The sequence below is a fragment of the Phaseolus vulgaris genome, chromosome 9 (genome assembly GCF_000499845.2).
Source record: "Phaseolus vulgaris cultivar G19833 chromosome 9, P. vulgaris v2.0, whole genome shotgun sequence".
NCBI classification, from domain to species: domain Eukaryota; kingdom Viridiplantae; phylum Streptophyta; class Magnoliopsida; order Fabales; family Fabaceae; genus Phaseolus; species Phaseolus vulgaris.
In genome coordinates, this window is record NC_023751.2 from 14,625,513 (window position 1) to 14,646,869 (window position 21,357).

The 21,357-nt window shown below is 31.7% G+C and overlaps 3 protein-coding genes across 4 annotated transcripts; all 3 read right to left on the bottom strand.

Moving 5' to 3' along the window:
* Positions 1-2,520: 2,520 nt before the first annotated feature.
* Positions 2,521-5,612, bottom strand: LOC137821301 (ER membrane protein complex subunit 7 homolog). Its single transcript, XM_068625819.1, has 7 exons — positions 5,368-5,612; positions 5,238-5,281; positions 4,306-4,414; positions 4,055-4,118; positions 3,823-3,939; positions 3,609-3,717; positions 2,521-2,929 (listed from the first exon to the last, which is right to left on the bottom strand). The coding sequence occupies exons 1-7, from the start codon at positions 5,457-5,459 to the stop codon at positions 2,835-2,837; spliced, it is 630 nt and encodes a 209-aa protein (XP_068481920.1). The 5' UTR covers positions 5,460-5,612; the 3' UTR covers positions 2,521-2,834.
* Positions 5,613-6,678: 1,066 nt separating this feature from the next.
* On the bottom strand, positions 6,679-13,725 carry LOC137820949 (uncharacterized vacuolar membrane protein YML018C). Of its 2 annotated transcripts, XM_068625303.1 has the most exons (9): positions 13,261-13,667; positions 12,096-12,155; positions 11,757-12,010; positions 10,849-11,063; positions 8,657-8,727; positions 8,475-8,573; positions 8,219-8,336; positions 8,000-8,135; positions 6,679-6,989 (listed from the first exon to the last, which is right to left on the bottom strand). In XM_068625303.1, the coding sequence occupies exons 3-9, from the start codon at positions 12,003-12,005 to the stop codon at positions 6,927-6,929; spliced, it is 951 nt and encodes a 316-aa protein (XP_068481404.1). In that variant the 5' UTR covers positions 12,006-12,010; positions 12,096-12,155; positions 13,261-13,667; the 3' UTR covers positions 6,679-6,926. The 2 variants fall into 2 exon arrangements, with proteins under 2 accessions (XP_068481404.1, XP_068481402.1); XM_068625301.1 differs by having other exon boundaries at positions 11,757-12,155; positions 13,261-13,725.
* Positions 13,726-18,966: 5,241 nt separating this feature from the next.
* On the bottom strand, positions 18,967-20,677 carry LOC137822510 (uncharacterized). The gene has a single exon (XM_068627407.1). The coding sequence runs from the start codon at positions 20,250-20,252 to the stop codon at positions 19,137-19,139; it is 1,116 nt and encodes a 371-aa protein (XP_068483508.1). The 5' UTR covers positions 20,253-20,677; the 3' UTR covers positions 18,967-19,136.
* Positions 20,678-21,357: the final 680 nt, after the last annotated feature.

Consider the following 21,357-nt stretch of genomic DNA (forward strand, 5'->3'; position numbering starts at 1 on the left):
TAAAAGTTCAAAAATAAAACTTTAAATATCAAACATAAATCATCAATATTACAATTTCATCAAGTGTCTATCACGTTCATCATCCACATTACTCTTATCATATTTCATGTTTCTACTGACTAACATACACAAACACCTGACTTTATTTTCGGAAGACTCGTGTATTGAAATTAGCATCCAAAGACCTACACATGTTATACTACTCACTATGAATCCAAACAGTCATGCACATAATCATCTCAATGTCTCATCATCTCATATGATAAGGTAAATCCATTTGATCTGATGATCAGTTCTTTCAAACCTCAGATTCAGCCAAATGGACCTCCTTCGACTCTCACCAACTGAATAAATCTATGTGATTCCATTATATCAGTAGAGTCAGGATAGTCTTAGGACACTCACAAATCAATACACCCTAATAACATTCTTAACATGGTATTTTCTTTCCTGAAAATATTATGTTTTGATTACACTTTCACCTCATTACATACATCATTTAACACATCAATGCACCAATCACATCATATTTTAAACTTTGTAAACAATCAAAATATATCTCAAAATTCACTTAAACACATAACTAAGTTCCAAATATATGCTCTCTAAATCATTCATCATCTAACATCAAACAACCAATTCTCATCAAACATCACATTTTAAGTAATTCAACAACTATTCAAAAACAATTCAACTCATTTATATCACCATTCAAACACTTTAAATTCTCAATCACAAACACTTTTCAATAATTTATTCACCTTAAAATGAATATATATAATATTCAAAATCAACCACTTCCGTTAGTATTTTACTTTACTCTTAAAAGAGACAATCCTGCAAGCAAAAATTGGAACTAGTGACCACGTCATCCGCACATCCAAATCTTCTAACCTATAGTTTTATTGAAAAAAATAAAACTAGTTTCCCTTACCTGAATGCTCACTAAGAGCTCCAAATCTACCAAAAACTTAAAGGTAATTAACCTACACCACAAAGTCCTGTGAAAAATCTAACTATATAACTAGGACCCTGAGTTAACAAAGATTAACCCTGAAACTAATTGAGTCACATGCAAAGCCTATGTAGAGACAACACTATCAAGTTCAAAATTTGACTCAAAGAAAAGGGTAAAAAAGAACTTACTCTATCTAAGATTTTGATCGGACAATCTTTGAGAGTTCACTGTTAGGAGTCTAATTGGCAGACTCCGATTGTCAGAATCATAGAGAGAAGGAGAGGCAAGGGAAAAGGAATAAAAATGAACTTACTCTTATTAGAGATTCTAATCTTGCAGTCTTGTAGTCTTCGTTACCAGGAGTCTAATAGCGTACTTCGATCGTCAACAAGGAGGTCAGAATCTTAAAGAGAAGGGAAAGGAAAGGAAAAGGGAAACTTTTAGAGGGATGGTGGTTCTTTTAAAATGAAACTTGAATAACTCTGAATATTCTATTTATATGTTCTTTTAATTTTAATAATGTGTCATTTAAAATATATCACTTCTACTCTAAGGTTATTTTTTAGATCTTTACACGAATATTGATACGACACGGATACGGATATATATTTTCTAAAATGTAGGACATGATATACTATATAATTATGAATTATATAAATTAAAAATAAAAATTTATATGCACTAAGTATGTTTAAGTTATTTTAACAGAAAAATGTTTTTCATGACTGGTTCAAAATGATTTGTTCCTTCTTTTTATAATCATAATAAAAATTTATACAATAAAATTGTATTAGATCCGTGCTAGAATTGTCAGAAATTCAACAAATATTTTTTGAATTAGACACTTCACTGATAAGTGTCATACGATCTCAGTGTCTGAAACGTGTGTCAAAGACAGACACACCATTTAAGAGAAGTGTCCGAATTTTATAAATATTGAAATAAAGTTAGGAGATAAAATATCAATTATTCAAGTTTAATTGAATAGTTTACAATCAATCCAATTTATGAGAAATTTCAAATTAATTAAATTGATAAAATTTACTCATGATTTAGTAAATGTAATGTTGTATTAATTTTGACAATATTTATTTAATCTTGTCTACACTTTAAACTATTTTATCTCCATTTTAATTTTTTAAAATATTTTTTCATCAAGTTAGTTTTCACAAGATTTTTTATGATCAGTTTAGACCTCAACAAGATTAATACAATTACTATCAATCACAATTAAATGTATAAACCACTAACAGTTAGCCCCATTATAGCTTATCCTTGACAAACGTTTCGATGAATTAAAAAAAGTTTCTATAAATTATAAACGATATGACTATTTTGGTGTAAGAATAATTACTAAAATAATTTAATTTTTATATACATCCTAAACCCACTCTTACTCTTTCAATTATCAATCTAAATTTCTAGAGAGTATACAAAACATGACCCAATTGTTCATATTCTCCTCCTGACTATCAAATCCAATATTTCGAAATCAAATTGCCAAAGGAATGACAAAAAAAGAAGGCAAAACATACATTGAAGAAGAAAATTAACTAGAGCAATACAGCAAAAAACAGATTATAAATCAATTTTTTTCAAGAAAACGACCAAAAGTGGAAATTCAGATCTTCTACAAGTAAACCAAAATAGCTAAATATTACTGAATGGTTATCAACATTGGCAAGAAAGAGGGAAGAGTTACGTAGAACCCTACTCCTGAGAAACCACTATCAGAAATTTCAAATTTTAGCTAATCCACAACATAAACAATCAAAAGATTTCTCAGTACCAATTTGTTATGAGAAAAATAAGTCATATTTCTTCAGCTTGTGCTTGAGGCAACCAACTTGGTCACCAGTTTCCATTACTCGTACACCTAGTTACTTCTTGCGGCACCAGGTAACAAGCTTGCTAACGATGGAACTCCTTGATTTCTCATTTCTTCTTGTGCACGCCTCATTTCTTCTGGATCTGTTTCCACAGAAATACAATGAGGCCATCAGCATAATTTATGCAAGAAGTAGCACAATATCCTGGTTTTTAGGTCCATACAACATGAAAAAACTACCATTCGGCAGATTGCCTACGAAACAAGTAAAGCAAGTCACAACATCAAAAGTAAAGTTGAACAAGATTTTCGAAGTTCAAGATTTTCAAAATTTTCCCCATTTAATCTGGATTTTGACCGACAGGAAGTTAATGATTAGTTAAAAAGTTTTTTCTGATAAACTCGTTAAGTTTGATAACCATGCAAGAAAAAATTAGTAGAAGCCCAAAAAGGGAGAAGCATAATTCATAGCTCAAACTTTTTAATATGCACACGATGTATTAACGTAAGATAGCATACCGGTGGAACATTGCAAAGTATTCAGTTATGACTCAGTAATACAAGAAAATCAGGGGAGAAAATTTTTCTTCAAGGATGAAGACAGGGAGAAAGATAGAAGGAGCTTCAGATATTTCAACTTGATTTTGATATTTTGACGATGCCAAGCAACAGTAATAGCCGCTGAGATAGGATTAGTCCCAAACTTCTCCAGAAGGAAATCAAACATTTCACCCATACAAAGCAAGTACATCCATAAAGAGACATGCAAAAAAGAGACTCGGAAAATGAAAAAAGTAAGCAGATAAGTTTTTAGAAGCATACCCATGTTCTCCATCAATTTGGGCATGAGGAAGACAACAATTAGCATAAATCCAACCATCAGACCCATTGGACTTTTCACAATGGACATAATAGAGAATGGCTCCCTAACCTGTAGCAAGACAAGATAACATCATGCAAACATTCAGATGATAATTTGAAGGAACGGGAAGGGGAACTGGGAAACACAAACAGGAACTTTGCAGTCTAAACCAACCTCGTAATATTGTTCATCCTTTAATGGCTCTAAGACAAACTCACTAAGTCCCCTCCTATTCTCTGTCAGTGCTGCCTGAATTTTGCCATGGTGTCTAGCACTAACATCAACTCGTACCTTTTTTTAATGAACACAACAATTTAATAAATGATCATACATTGAATATATATATATATATATATATATATTTGGGGAAAAGGATCGAGATGTAATTATCAGGTTGAGTATTCACCGGAGAAAAGAAATAGCCAATTGCAGCCACTTCAATTAGATGTGTCCCTGCAGGAACATTGTGGCTTAAAGAACACGTTAAGGAATTAGATCATGTCTTAACATGAGTTGCCAGCATTAACTACAATAACTTCACAAAATCAAGAACAAGAAAATGAGGAGAAATAAAATTAAATAGGGTTTAATATCCCAAAAGCATTCATCATGCAAATTAAACAGAAGTGGGAATTATGTTGTAAATCAAAAGGATACAATGAGAAATATCCATCAGGCCTCAGAAAAGTAACTCTTTGACCACCATTGAGTATGACTTTGACGTTTGAAATTTTTCCTGGAAGAATATAATCTTTTGTTCCCACACCTGTCATAAATATTTACCAATTTAACAATGCAACAAAACGTGTAGGCTATAGCAAACCTATACAAAGTCAGAAGATAGATACGCAACAAATAGAAGGAATGCATAAAGGATAATAAACTGTCAAATTTTCCCATTTCAATTTTCAACCGCCTGGTAACTAAACCATCAGCTTCCCTAAATACAGGCTAAACTAAACACCATCCAATGACAACACACAGTAACCGGTTCAGAACTCCATCTTCCTATTTCAATTGCCCGGATAAAGTTCATCTAAGTAACTGACGAGAGCAACCAACAAGCTTTAAACCCACCCATATTCTTGATTCAAATTTGTTTTTTCATAGTCTTGCCACATGAAATCACATCCTAACAAGAGAATATTTGTTGTCAAGTAAAATGAGGTGTATTTATCTGTGAATTCACAAGTTCTATTTAAAAAAAAAATCATTATGTGCAAGGAAAAAAATGTTGGAGAGGGCGGAAGAATGAAATAACCAGGTAAGAATTTTGAACCAGATAACTTTTGAGCAATATAATGCAGGTAAATTCATGTGAACAGCATGAACTGAGTGATCACCCAAGTACCACTACATTCCCAACAACTATTCAAAATTAATCTTGATGACACAGCACAACCTATAGTATCCTATTGTGCATTAGCCTGTTAACTTAGCCTTAGACATCAAAGCAACCACACGCTTCGTTCACAGATCGAAGTTCAATACTTTTTTGTTCATAAAAAATTTAACGAACTACACAGTAAGCAATAATCAGGATTTAAATTATATAGTTAATAAAAAACGAAGTACAAGCAAGAACGTACTGGGGATCTTCACTCGACCATAAATAGTGTAACCTTCGGTGGACCTGGAGAAATAGATTCGTTAAAATAAGGGTTAATAGAAAGCAGAAAACAAAGCGAAATTAGGGTTTAGGAATTAGGGAATTGATACCCGGTGGCAGGGGATTGGGCGAATGAGAAGGGTAGAAGTGAGAAGCAAAATTGAATTAATAGAAAAAGAATGAGTGATCTGGTGGAAGCCATGGCAGAATTTCAGAAGTGATCTAAACCTTTGTTTTCTCAAAGACACCAAAACACTGTTTTTTTTTCCTATTTCAACTGTTAACTTCGAAGTTCAACCCGCACCAAAGCACTCTCTCGCGATCTATCACTTCAGATCAGGCAAGAAAAGAAAAATAACACTAAATTATTTTGTAATTAAATTTTTATTTTTAGTATTTCTTTATTTTAAAATATCTCGATTTTAAAAATGTAACAATTAAAAAACTAAAAAAATCTGAACAAATAAATAATAATAATAATTTTAACTAATGAAAAATGTCACATTAGTTAAAAACTTAATTGAATATTTTACTACGATCAAATTAAATAAATAAATAAAAACTCAATTTTTTTCACTAGTTAATTGTTTCATACTTTCATCTTATTATAAAAATAAATGGCATCATTTAAATTTATTGAAAAATTGGGATACCATCTAGTGTAAAAAATGTACATTTAGCATTTACTCATTATTTCAAGAGTTTAATAATTTTATATTCTCTTTATTTTTTTCATCATCATTAATCAAAAAAATATTTTTTATATCAATTCAAGTTTTATGATATCCCTAAAACAAAATCAATCATGTTTATATAATTATTAAAAGAATTATATATTATTAGAATATATATATATATATAACTAAATATTCTTATTAGATTATATACAAAAATGATTACCATTATCGGTTATTATTTCACTATTTCTTTAAAAAAAAAGTATATAAATTCATATTTTCTTACTTCATTAAAGTAAACCATCGATAATAAAACACTTCTTAACTTTGTTTCGGATTTTTATTTTTATTTTGTATTCAAAGGCAATAATAATATTTAAACTTGTGCGTTTAGACCAAACTACCTAAATCTCTTATAGTTGGGTCGATCTTAATGAGTTATTATTTCTTAAATATCACGTATACATGAAATAAAATGCAAATTTAATACCTTTTTTTATATTGTTTAGGCCATTAAATATCTATGAATATTTTTAATACGATAATTTAATTGGAAAATTTCCTCTCTTTTTTTGTAAACTTTTTATATTACCTCAGATTTAAGAACAGTCGTCAAGACAGAACGTTTACAGTCCATGATTATTAAATGAGTCGTTAACATTAATTTTTCTTATTATATAATCTCATAAATTTAAGCATTTTATACAAAATTCCATTTCAACAATAAAATTTCCAAAACAAATATTTAGATGGAGAAAAAAATTGCATACACAAATGTAAAAAAAGGCTTCATTACATTAGGCCAACCTATAATGTTATATAGAACATGAACTTCACTCTAGAATCATATACACAAAAAATTACAGCACCATTCAGCGCATTGATTTATGATATACATTGTCTCGTGGTACAGCATCCTATCAGAACAATGGAGGGATGATGGACCGAACAAAGAATCAACTATGGAAAAAAATTAACAGAGAAACAATATGCTACAATCCCAACTTCTTCGTCAACCGGTCTGAAAGATTAGCTATAACAAAGCCTGCAAATACCTGCAGCTCAATTCCAAACCAATTCCAGCATTAATATGTGAACAAATTGCTGATAATGATTTGTCTCCATCAGTCAGTAGTTAGAACATTGGTGGAGAAAAATTCCTATTACATGTTTACTTTTATAGCGGAAACCAGAATGACACACAAGAGTTAGCATGCATAAGGTAAAACATAAATAATAATTATCACTCGTATATGTCGATCAACGCAACCATCATTAATAGGTGTTCAGTTTGATTAATTTTGGAAGAAAATTGCCTTTTTTTAGAAGCTCTTTTAGTAACATTTTGATCACAACAAAATAAGTTAATCCATCCATATACTAAACCAAATCACAATGTTGTGATCAAAAGCCATTCACGAAATCCGAGGAAACCCGTCATTTTCATTCCTACTTGGTCCCTAACCTTGGCATGGGTCATCATATTAGTCCTTAAAATAAAATAAGAAAAGTGCAAAATATGTCTCATGTCTATTTTGTCAGTCAAATTAGTTCCTAACAAAGGTCTTATGTTTCGGGACTTTTATTGTTGGACAAATCGGAGGACACAATTGTCTGACAACAAAAACAAAGGTTAAGGACTTGTATTCATGTTTGCTTTTTCAGTGCAGGAACTGACATGACAATGCGTGCCAAAATTGGAGATGAAAATGGGGTATACTTGATGAAATCCATTTTCTGAAGTTACTTGCCAAGCAACATAACTCATAAGCATGATAGAATTTAACAATATGCTATCCACAAGAATTTGTGAAAGACGAGAACAACAGCAGGCAATCCCCCACAAACATGCCCCCACCAACCCCTCATGAATATAGACATGTCCAAACAAACAAGCAGGGAAGCAAATATAAACTATCTGAACAGATATTAAACTGCAAGGATCATCATGACACCAAGAGGCAAATGGATCTTTTTTTTTATCATTTGGCTAAATAGAAACCAAAATCCTCCCACAGGTACCAGCTAAAAAAGATCAAGTAGTTGATATCTTTAGAGATAATACCTGAGCTGAGCCAAGAATGTATACAGCTGAGTAATGTCGACCATGAATTACCATGTCAGCCACCATAGCGAGAGGAATGGTGAGTGACATCCCCAAAGTGGCCACCAGGGGAGTAGTCCATACAACGCAAAGTGCCCTGGATAGATGAAACAATAGCTAAGATATTGAGTAATTACAAGGATTTGAATCGATAAATTTGAAAGTAGGCTTTTCATGTACCAGAAGTAGTCTGAGAGTACGCTTCCAATAAATCCATTTGCAAGAACCACTTCGTCCAGTTTAGCAGAGTGGGGAATGCTGAATTTGGGTTCAATTCCTAAGGCCATCAATGGCCAGACTGAGGGAAGTATAGAAGAAAATTAGCAATCTTTTAGTGCAGCAATTTATAGTCTTTCATGCTCAACATATAAATGAGAGCATAAAGTAGTGTGCTATTCATGAGTAACTGCAAAAACATTAATAAGCAAAAACTTACCAAGCCACCACAGTGCTACTAGGGTAAACAATCCGATATACCCAAACAGCTTTTGCACATCAACTCTTTCTCCTTCTCCGGAAAATTTCTTGAGAAGAACTGCAGTAGTAATGATTCAAGAAATGATCATGACCTATCGAAATTATCTGATTAAAAACAGAACAGTCGGGATATTGCTTAACCTGTAAATAGGCCATATGACATAGCTGAGAGAATTCCAAAAAGATCGCCAACCAAAGAGTGCTTTCCATTGCTGAGCACAAAAATAAACTGTCAATGTCCCAAATAAAGCATTACAAAGAACAAGGTGTAATAATATATTTACTTATAAGACTCAGTCTCAGTTTAAGAACAGTCCTGATGACAGCATCCTAGGATAATGGAAATGTCATGAAAAAACAAGAACTTTACTCCCTAAAGTTGTGCCATATAATTTAAATAATTATCTTTATTTTTTTATCACTTCATAGGATCTTTTCAGTCCCATCCTTGACACATACATCAACGAACATACACAGAAAGATATATTTCTAATAAATACAAAGCAGGACAAAGAAAGATCAGCTGAAATTATATTTTTTACCTCAATGATTTTCCTGTCATTTTGACATGAATGATTTATGGGGATTTTTTAAGTTACTCTATAACTTTCATATAATTACGAGTAAATAATAGAATCAGAGTTGAAGATATGAGTAATAATATTTTGTATTGTACTATAAAGTTTTCTATTTGTAAAGGTAGCCAATAACGTTCTTATACAAGCCACTAAAAAGATCATGCAGCTAGTGATTATTAAGCAGAATTTTGAGGCTGACATGACTTAGTAACATAATACTAACCCTTAGGATTTTGTGTTCACCAATCACATTATTTCTTTTCAATTTTTTAAATTTGAACTAGAGTTCAGTTAGATACCCCTGCCATCTACAAATGGGCTGCCCTTTCCAACCCTATGAGGTCACATTTACATAGGAACTTTAAGTTTTTCATATTGACTGAGAATGGACAAGAAAAAGAATTTTTCTTTTCAGTTACAGCCAATGTTCTCTTCTCTTATTAATTCCAATTTTAAGGAGTTTACTCAACATCATAATGACAAAAAAAAATTCAGACATAGGTGTGAGAATAGTCAGGCCAACCTAGGCTTTACATAAATAGGCATGACCTGTTATAAAAATATTAAGGTCTAACCTATTAATCTATTTGGAGGTCTTCTCTATATTACTACAAGCCAAATTTTAAATATGCCAACAAGTTAAGAATGTCAATTGGTCTAATCATAAAATGCAAACTTAATGAGTTTTGATAATCCATTCTTCATTCTAAATAATTATTTTATTTATGATATGAGATTTTAATTTATTAAATATTAAATATAAAATTATAATATATATATATATATTAACTTTTATTATAATTAATAAGTTTTTTTACCAGTTTGGGCCTAGCCTATTTATTTAATAGGCATTTTTAGAAGCCCAACTCTGGTCATTTTCTTAAATAGGCTAGGCCAAATCAGACTTTAAATGAGTAAGGTCATAGGACTCTCTGGAGCAGCCTAGTTTAGATAATCTCTATTGTAAGATTATTGTATGAGATCTTAATTTACTTTCTGACCCTACAAGACATCATGGTAACTTTTATTCCAACATAAGTGTTTTATAAGACTCCACTTTAAAAATATATTTCTTTGAACTTGTTAGAAGAAGAGTTACTTTGAAGATAAAAAAAATTTAGTTTAAAAATATTTCTTTAAACTCTTAAATGGAATGATCTGATAAGACCCAGGTCTTAAACTTATGACCCCAGCAATGAATATACCCTTAGTTGCAGGTGGAGTTTGTGTAAAGATATGGAGCAGTTTAAAACACCTGCAATAAAGTTCAGCCAAAATACTATGAAAGCTTCATCAACATTCAACAATGATTTCTTTAAGCGTCATTTTGTTTGGAGGAATGGAGAGGGTCAAAATATAAATTGCTGTCAAATTTGAAAGCAGAGAATAGGTAACCAAGATCTTAACAAGTTCTTTAACAAATAATGGAAATTTTAATTTCATGCAATTCAGTGCAATTTTTCTTTTTTTTCCTAATCTCGTATTATATGAAAGCAAAGAATAGGTAACCAAGGTTTAAACAAGTTCTTCAACAAAAAGATGAAAAATTTAATTTCATGCAATTCAGTGTAATGTTTATTTTTTCCTCATCTGGTGTTATATGAAAGAGAGGAGGGCAAGATTATAAAGTAGGATGAATGTGGACTAGCTCCCACTACATTATGCATTAATTTCACCCACTAGCCACTGTTGAGCTAAAACTAGAACATCTGTTAAATGTGAGTTGACCATTAAAAGGATAAAAAAAAAGCTTACCCATCACTTAATTGCGATTCATCAGCAGCCCAGGTTTTCCCCATTGTTGTCATAACAACCCCAGCCATGCTGACTAAGACAGCAACTACTTTTGCTACATTTAAAGAGTCTTGACCCATAAATGCACCAATGAAAAGTGTGAAAAGTCCTGAAGTTGATGATAATACTGTTGTACTTGCAACACTTGTTCGTGCAAGGGCAGCATTTGATAGATACTGAAAGCAACAGAAAATAATCAATAAAGCACCACTGCCACTTCCCTAAAGTTGTCATAGAAACAGCAGAATAAACAACAAAGCTCAGCATTCACAATTGAGAAACATCAAGGCAGAGAAGAGGAATAAAAAGTATAAAATGAAGAAAGACATGTTGAAAAAAAGTTCCATAGAATCAATCAAATACTGTTCCCAAAAACATACAAATGTTTAAGTATGAGAAGCATGGAAACATCTTATTCTACCAATATGATTAATATGGCAAGGCATATAACTAACTCAAGGACAAGTGAACTTAGACTTAGGTGCTATATATGAATTATCTATCCAGAGTGATGAAGGGGTCAGGTGTGCTGAAGTTTTTCCTAGTGTATAGAATATATGTATGCATTGATCTACAAGTATGGTGTAAAAAATCTGTTTATGCAATATCAACTTATCAACAAGAAAGATCACTGGCACAAAGAGATTATAAAAGGTGGTGTGTTTGTGTCTTGCATTGCTAGTATAAATCATATAACATCTTCTAAGAGTTATAGTGAAAGGAAACATCTACTACTTTAACCGATATGATTTTAATATAATGTCACATCTTGTCAACTCAATCTCACAGCCTCCTCTTAGGACAGAGAATAATTCAATTTTTGTTCTTCTTAACAACAAAACAGAATAGTGATATCACTCTGCAGTTACCTCTGTTATAAACCAGATAGGTGCAATGTAAAACCCATAAGCAGCAATTTCCTTCGCAGTAAGTTCTTTCTCCACCTTTAGCACATTAGTATTGTCATTATATTTAGCTACCAATGGCTTTACTTCTGAAAGTGTTGAAAGGTCTAAATCACTATCTTTGCGAATCACACTCCCCAGTTCTAGTTCAAAGTTTGTCTGCACTCCATTGCTTTTGAGAGGAGAGTTAATCCTGACAGAAAACTCATCCATGCACTCTGCATTTTTACCACTTTTAGAGGAGCGGGATTTAAGCAAGTTACAGAACCAGTCCTTAATGAATGCTATTGGGAGGTAAACTACCATAAGAGAAGCTCCAAGATATGTCACTGCAAATGGCTGCTTATAATCTGTAAAAATATCCTGTTGAGAAAGATTTTGCACAGAAAATTATTCACAGGTATAAAACTGTGGCTGAAATTGTTTCATGATAATGTAACATTAAATAGATAAATAGATACTAAGATACCCCTTAAGCAGGATTAAAACTACAGGGGTATTAGGAAAAAATACAATCTCCCCATGTGCAGTTAATGAATCATAAGTTTTGTTGCAAGAGTATTAATAGGATACAAATATAAATCATCAACCAATAGTCTCCACCTGTGGGCACATGTTATGATTGGAAATGCAAACCCAACCCTCTCCCAAATAACCAAGGAGACATTGTATGCTACGGGGCTGCAACTCTAACTTACTCAAAACCATGATGACCAAATGTTTTCAGGTTTGATATACTAGTAATTGTTCCACTTCATCAAAAGGACATAGGGTCTGTTTGGATGATCTTAACTTCTAGAAGAAAAAAATAAAAAATGAAAATGAAATGAACTTCATCATAAACTAAAATTTACTTCTTCATAAGAGATTCTTTATAATTCTTTTTCATATTAGTTTGTCTAAAATAGATGGTTTTTAACTAATGCATAAGTTAGTTTTAATTTCTGAAAAGTTTTACTTCATCTTTCCTTCTTATTTTTTGTAATCCTAATAGCATTTACAAAGAAGTTTACCCAAATATACCCAACCGTGGGATTACATGATTGAATTATAAAGTTTGAAATGCTTCATAGCGTGAAATGATAAAAAGGCTGATCCTTACAGAAGAGCTGTAACTCAAGTGGTACCAAGTGTGTTAGATTAGAAGGGTTGAAATGGGATCCAAAACCGAAAAATTCGAAGTCCATTTGCATGCAGCTCAAGTGCCCGCAAAGATACAAGCACGCACTTTAGCCGCTCATGTTCAGATCTTGTATCTCATTATATAACCAAAAAAAAAAAACACTACCCCAGGATTGCGGAGGTTAGGAACATCATGTCAAATCAAGTCAAACATTACTTTGCACCCTGTTTTGATTGTGTGATCGGTATTCAACTATTTCTAAATAATCATAGCCTAGGAATCAATGATAGTAAGTAGGAATCCCATAAAAAAAAACATAAGAACAAAATTGCTTTACTTTCGTACCTGGGTAACTTCAGCGGAGGTAACCCAAATGACAACAACAGTTCCTATGAGGAACAAGCCAGCCTTGTATCTCCAACCCATCGCAAAAACAAACTATGCCCCGATGGACCAAAGAAACTGCGAGATCCGTACTCTTCCACACCAATTTCCCAACCAGATCTTAATCTTTGCGTTGCTTTACAATAGAGCAAGACGCCACACAACAAAGCGAGGTGTGTGGTGGGTGCAGGATTCTTGTAACCACCGAAAAGCCAAGCCTCTGAGAAAAACGTTAAAATTAAGTTCCTTTCTAATTTGTTAACACCTTCCTTAAATCTTCCTCACCGGTCACGGTATTCAGTATTAGGAACAGTACCACCTCCCTACCAATTCCACAAATTACTATTTTTAATTCACAAAAAAAAGGACAACAACTTTGTCTTCAATTCTAATCCAGAAATTATATGTTTAAAAATGTGACAAGACATTATGGTATTTTTTATTGTAATCAAATAAATTGTAATTATCATTAAAAAATAGTTTAGCTGTGCCAGTTACTTGGCAGTTGCCATTGATAAAACTGGAAAGGTGAAGATGATATCTCATTTGATTGATTATGAATATTATCTTACCTAATAATAATAATAAAATAATAGTCATTTAGTTTTGATAAATTATTTTCGAAATACTCGTATAGCAAATAATTAAATTGATCAGAGATGATTTTTTGCATTAAGAAAAATGGTTTTACCACGTTACCACTTATTGACGAAATCGAATTCTAATCATTAAACTTAAATTAAATCTTTAGTTAAATAATTTAATTTGTAAATACATATAAAACATTTTTTATTAGCAAAAAAACGTTAATTTTCTAACCCTAAAAATAATAAGACTTGAAAGCTAATTCTAATTACATCTTATATGCACATTTGAATATGCGAGGATTTTTATTTTCCGTTTTCGTATTGCCGACAACCTGTACTCGGTTGAAATCAAATAATCAAGGTGACACATAAATCGTAAAATGCACACGGATACAGGCGAATATAAGCGAGTGCAGAAAGAAAATGGTGGGACCTGTAACTTGCTGTGCAAATGTCCTTCATTTTGAAAAAACTATCCTTGAATATCTTAATTTCTTTTTATATTTCATTTTATAGCTTTATATATTTCAATTTATTACCTTCAATTTTTTTATATTTCAATTTCTTCAACTCAAATTGAATTAATCAAGATTTAGATATTACGTTGACATTTATTTTCTTTTCTTTAAAAATAAATAAATCTTGGTCGGGTAAAATATTAAATCAATGGATCTAAGTAATCTTGCTCTCTCATATATAGTTTTTTTTTTTTTTGTGGTGAGTTAGATTTAAACAAATGAAATTGTACTTTGTAGGCTAAGTAATCTCAATTGTTCTTGAAATAAACAAATATATTTGTGAGTTATTCTAAATCCTTACATATTATACACTCACTTTATTTTTATTGTTATACATAATCGTGTATATTTTCATGAGATAATGGACGAAATATAATTATATAGTAAAATATTTTTTATGCTGTGAAAATAGTGAAAAAAATTATTTATTTCTTGCTAAGGAACAAATGATTTTACAAATTAATTGGATATGCAGGAGATAGTGATAATTTTTTAATATAATTAGAAACAATATCAGATTGTGAGGGAAAAAAAGGACATTATTCATTATAAGAAAAGAGAGTCCGATTGAAAAGGTAAAACAATTAAGTTGAAAATCACTATTTTTTACTAAATTAAAATTAAATGTTTTAGTTAAGATTAACTAGAACAGTTTGTATATTAGTTAATTTTTTAAAATATCTAATGTTTTGATTTTTGATTGATTACGTATTTTGTTTTTAATTGTAATTGTGAACAATGTTATATGTATATATCAGGCTTTTGATACATTCCGAGGTAGATTATTGTGACTAACATAATGCTACTTTCATCTTTACAATAGTAATTCTTAAATTCTTCTATTTTTCTTTTCAGATTCAGTTATGAAGTACAAGATGTCAGTTTTTATTTAATTTTTTAGTATTATATTTGTTTGAATATTTTTCTATTAATTTTTTATTCTAAAATACGTTATTTTTAAATTCTAAAATATATTAATATTTTTAATCAATTATTGATTCATTCAATTTGAGTTTCTTATTCAAAAACAACAAGGGAAATTCAATTTAACTCAGATTTATTTCATCAGATTGTGTTGTGGGATAAATTAAACTCAACTAACTCATCCTTGTTGACTTTCACACTAACTAAAGAGTAATAAAACAGAGACGCCTTATTGAAGAATGAAATAAGTAACTTTACTTATATTTTATTATAATTCTAAACGAGTCACTATATTACTTTTTATAATGTAAGCACATTTTGATTTTAATAAATTGTATCACGTGTAGGTTTATGTCCTTAATTAGTCTATTAAGAAATAATGTAACTTATTAAAATAGTCGGTAATCAATAAAATTATTTAAAATTTTAGTAAAAAAATAAATGAATATCTACTTGAATTCAGTTTAAGAATATATAAATTTTAAAATTTGATAAATTAGTTAAGATGAAGAGAATAAGAAACTAGTATCTATAAAATAGATCTCTCCTTATAAACAATAGAATAAATTTGAACTTATATATTTTTTATTTGAGATTATTTAAACTTTGAAACAAAATAATTTCATTAAAAGTTATAGTTATCTCAATTATAAAATTATTAAAAAAACTCAAAACACTTAAATATTTTCTAGACTAATAAAGTTTTGAAAATTAAAAACATCGAAAATTTCCTTAAATTAATTTTTAATTCAAACAATCTATTGTCCATAAAACATATTAAAATATATTTAATGTATTGTCCATAAAACATGTTAAAATATATTTAATGTATTGTTGTTAGTCTTTTGTATTTGTCTTGTATGTGGGTGGGTGGATGAGTGTGGGTGGTATGGGTGGTGTGCATGGATATGTTTGTTGCGTGTGTGTAGGTGTGTGTATTGAGAAGTGTATTGAGATGAGATTCTCGATCTCGATTTCCCAGAGTCTTAGTCTCAATTTCTCTCTTAGTCTCATTTTCGGAGAAGATATTACTTGCAATGACACTCAATTAAGTATTCAAGGGTGAGATTCAATGACACAATAAAGTACAATAACCTTTGCGAAAAACAAAAGTTAGTCATTTTACCTAGGGATGCTCATTTATTCATACTATCTTATTGGGCCTTTACTTATATGGACATTTGGAGGAGGCCCAAGTTTTCTCTAATCATGATGTTGACGTTTCTAAGTCGTAATGACATTAGTGATCATGTATTTGGTCAGTTGCTCCAAACATTGGTGTTTTGTCACTGTATTTTTCATTAGAATGTCTCAGGTTACTCAGTTATCAAGGAGGCCTCATACTTACCTACCTATATAGCTTGGATCAAGTACAGGGTCAACCTTATAATCATATTAAGCGTCCACTGAAGTGATGTTGGTGACCCAAGATAGTCACTAGCCCAAAGCATGAGTAAAGGACAATGAAAGAAAAAATTGTTTCTTTGTCAAGTTATTATGGGACCTACTAGTTCCCGGGTTCTAATGGGAGTAACCTTACAAAGATTCTATAACATTTTGATTGGGCATTGAGGATTATTCATGTCAGATATAAAGAGTTGTTTAATTGTATTCATTGGTTTTGAATCAATCTAATGGTTGGGGTTATGACGGTTTGCTTCCCTAATGTTCCCTCATCTATATAAATAGGAGTTCTTGGAGATTTCACAATCGTCCTTTCCTTTTCTTCAATTTTTTTGATAGCTCATAAGTCCAAGATATTTTTGAGTAATTGTTCATGCATTAAGGTAAATGATGTCTTCCTTTTATTCTGATATTAGTTTATCTTCATGGTTTTCAGAGGAATTTAGGATACTAGTAGGAAAGTGTTTACGGGTGATATGGATGTCGATAATATGAGTTAGTCCTTGTATGTTAGTGAGTATTGTTTGGTGGAAGGGGGTGGGGGTGAGGGAGGTAGTGGGCAACAATGTCGCTCAATTGACATCAAACATTTTGGGCGAGGAAGTGGAAGAACAAACTAAGAATGATATTCCTTTAAGGGAAGAGTGGGTAGATTATCGAGTTTATGAGTACTTTTCCAGTATTAACGGTCATGTGTAATGTCAATATTTTAAACATTGGAGTACTGAATGATTGAATAGTTTTTCGTCGATGTAGGTCAACTGACAACAATTGTCATGGGTGAGAAAACTAGTTCATAATTTTTTGTTTTTTTATTGATTAATAACAAACATTCATGTTTGATTTCCTCTTAATGTTTATCATAAGGGTACTTTACATTTTAAATGCCGTACCAATTCAAATAGTTGGATGTCATCTATGTTTTTCGAATTTTGTACTTGACATGTGTTTGAGAGTGACTTCTCAAGTATTTTTACATTTTTTAAATACTAGACCTAGAGATCAAGTAAAGTGATTATTGTTAATTGGTTGATTAAGAATCCGTTTTATCACTCCCTTCAACTACTCTTATTATAATTTTAAGGAAAAATTTTAAATTTTAAATTCTTATTTTTATAAAGGTAATACTTGTAGAAACTAATTGAAGAAAATAAAAAAAGGTAAAATGTTTCAGAAACTGATTGAACGTGATTGCACGAATTTGCAAAATTGTTAAACTGATTCGTGCATTTTGATTTACTCCAATAATATATATATAATAAAATTACAATTACTGAAAGCTATAAAATAAAAATACTAATATCCATGTAAACTGACCATGAATGCAATAATAACGATAAATAAGTTAAAGGTAATAAAATATGAATTAATAATCAACATCCTCCTTAATTCTGATTTGGAACAACCTTCATACCCATAAGATCTTTTAACTTGATGAAAGCATCGATATTCAAATATCTGCAATTTGATTTTCTGATCTGCAGCATTACAATTGGATCTTGTTCTTCCCAACTCTCGCAGGAAGTGATATTGAATATCAACCTGTTTACTTCTTTAATGAAAAAACTTGATTTTTTTTGCAAGATTAATTGCAGAGACATTGTCAACATAAATCTTGATTGGAACATCTAAATTAAAACCAATTTGAACCATAATATTGCTGGGTCAAACTGATACAAACACTATTAATAATCAACAATAATTCAAAGTTTTCTTTTTTATTCATGATTGAATCAAGACGATTTGGAGACTTTATCCATTTTGAATGAATAGTTGCATTGAAATTCTCAAAAATTATAATAATTTAAGTAACTACATTGAAAATTTAAATAAAAAATAAAAAAATAAAGATAAGAGAACAAACAAAATAATCTTAGTTATATATACATATAATTTTAGTAGTAAAAAACAAATAAATAAAACAAATAAATGCTTCTATTCTAATAATAATGTCAAAATTTTAAACTTGTTTTTAGGTTCTACTTCTTCAATTTATGAATGATATGAGAAACAAATCTCCAAATAAGGAGTAAAGAACATAAATGGGTTAGTACTCTGAATTTTATTACTATAAACAATACTAATGTTCCAAACCTCAAGCTGATTGAATCAGTGCATTTGAAATAATCCCCTTAAAATATTTGAGAGTTTGGGATATACTCCTACTAGGAATCTAAAAAGTTGGTGGTAAAAAAAAAAAAAAAAAGTGCAATGTGCTGATTTTATAACAATACTAGTAAAAAATTCAGTTTTGTTTTATTGTTTTCTGGTGTATATATAGACATGAAGAAATTCTGAACCAAAACCTGAGAAGAAAGAGAACAAAAAGATTTTGGTTCTTGGGGGACACCAAAGAAAGAGAGAAAAAAAAAAGAGCAAAGAATAGAAAGAAAAGGTGAATAAGTTAAGGCGAAGAACCCCACAGAATTTCAGCGCTAACAGTGGCAAACTCTGCCTCAGTCTCCGAAACTTGCTTCACAATTCTCAGTATCTCTGACTTAAACTCTCTCTTCTCTTCCGCACTTAACCCCTCTCCCACTTCCACTTCAATCGCAAACCTCGAAACGCAATTCCCAAACGCCAAATCGCAATCACACTCACTACACCCTTCTCTTTGCAAGTCCATTAGAATTTCAACCACTCCCAATTTCACCATCGCTTCCACCACTTCCCTTCTCCCTATATATCCCAATTCTAGAACGCACTCCAACGCCGCAACGCGAAGCCCTAATTCCGTCGAACGCAGAAACCCTATAATTTTAGGGATCTCTCCACTGCACAGAATCTCATCCACCAAGGGGCTTCGAATGAAATTGATCAGCGAGGACAAAACGCGAACGGAGCACGTCGTAGCCATCGCTATCAAGGCCTTGATGGTGGGGCCCATCAGCACCAGTCCAACGAACACGTTCTTGTTGAACTTCACCAGCGCTGCTATGGTCATCGCCGCTTCCTCTTTCACGCGCTTCGAACTCGAATTCGACATCTCGAACAGCACGCACTCCAAGAGCGTGAACACCTTCGCGCGTAGAACCAGGTCCTGGAACTCCAAATCGAAGCCCTGCGAGAGCCTCTGGCGGAACTCGACAAGCGCCTTGACCTGGCGCTGTTCTTCGCCGTGGCGCGACGGCGGCTCCTGCAGCGCGTCGACGAGATCGCGAACGGCGACGCGGTCGATGTAGGATTGGGTTTCGGATTGGAGGGCGCTGGCGAGGTGGGAGATTTTGCATTTGGTGAGGTGGCGGTGGAGGAGGGATCGCGGGAAGTAGCCGCGGTGCTTGTGGAGTTTGTCGATTAGGATTGGGAGGGAGGAGAGGAGGCGGGAGAGGTTGCGGAGGTTAGGGTCGGAGGAGAAGGCGGCCAGGGCCTTGGCTTCGAGGTCGAGGAGCGTGTCAATGGCGGCGCTGGAATCGGTTGGGGAGAGGAAGGAGAAAGGGTTGGTGGTGGTGTGAAGGGCTTTAGAAGCTTCTTTGAGAGTGTTTAGAAGAGTTATGAGGCGGTATTTGGAAGGTTCATCCATGATAATATGTGTGAGATTGGAGAGAGAAGGAAACTGAGTTGATTTGCTTTGATGGTGTGTTTTGGAGTGTGGAAGGAAGTAGAAGAAAGGAGAAAGAAGAAAAATACAGAAATTGGAAAAGACAAGAAAAGAAGATCAGGTGGTGACTGATAGCAACTATCAGTCCAAATTATCAACACAAACCAACAACCATTCCTCTTCGGTATGAATTTAATCATTCTATATTCCTTTCATTTGTTTGGTTTAGCATTTTTACATTATTGGGTTAATGATTGGAAATGTATATATATTTTTCAATTAGTTTTGGGTTAATAAATCAATAAAAAGACTCTTTTTCAATACATTTTATATACTACTATTAAAATGTAATTTAATTATTATTTATAGAAAACAAAATTATATTTTAATAATTATGTAGTGAAACTAGATTGCATTACATTCTAATAGTAACATGTAGAAATTCATCTGAAGTAAAAAAAAACAAAAAAACAGTATAAAATAAGTTTCAAAAACTTATATTGATTTATTTAAAATTTATCACTAAATTGAATTCTCCATACATTCTGGAGGATGAAATTGACCATTCTATCTATTTTATAATTTATCTCTTTTTGAAAGAACTATAATTTTGTTAATATTTTTTAAAAGGTTATTTAGTGTCATTGTTTTTATTTTTGAAAAAAAGGAGCGATTTGTTAATGTTTAATTTATATCCTTATTTTTAATATTTTCTAACAAAGAAAATCAAAGAGCACATAGATAATATAGTGAAATGCATTTTTTTCAAAATTATAAATATTCTAAAATAGAAATTATTACTAAGTGGACTCTTATACCATATTACGAGGTGGACTTTAAGGTTAACTCAATCTCATAAAACAGGCTCATGAGGTTGAGGTTTGCATCCATCTATATACAACCCTAATCTCTAGTAGATGTGGGATCTCTAACAGAATCTCTAGGATCTCTAACAGAATCTCTAGGATCTCTAACAGAATCTCTAGGATCTCTAACAGAATCTCTAGTAGATGTGGGATCTCTAACAGAATCTCTAGTAGATATGGGATCTCTAACCGAAATATTATTTATGAAAAGTGTTTATTCA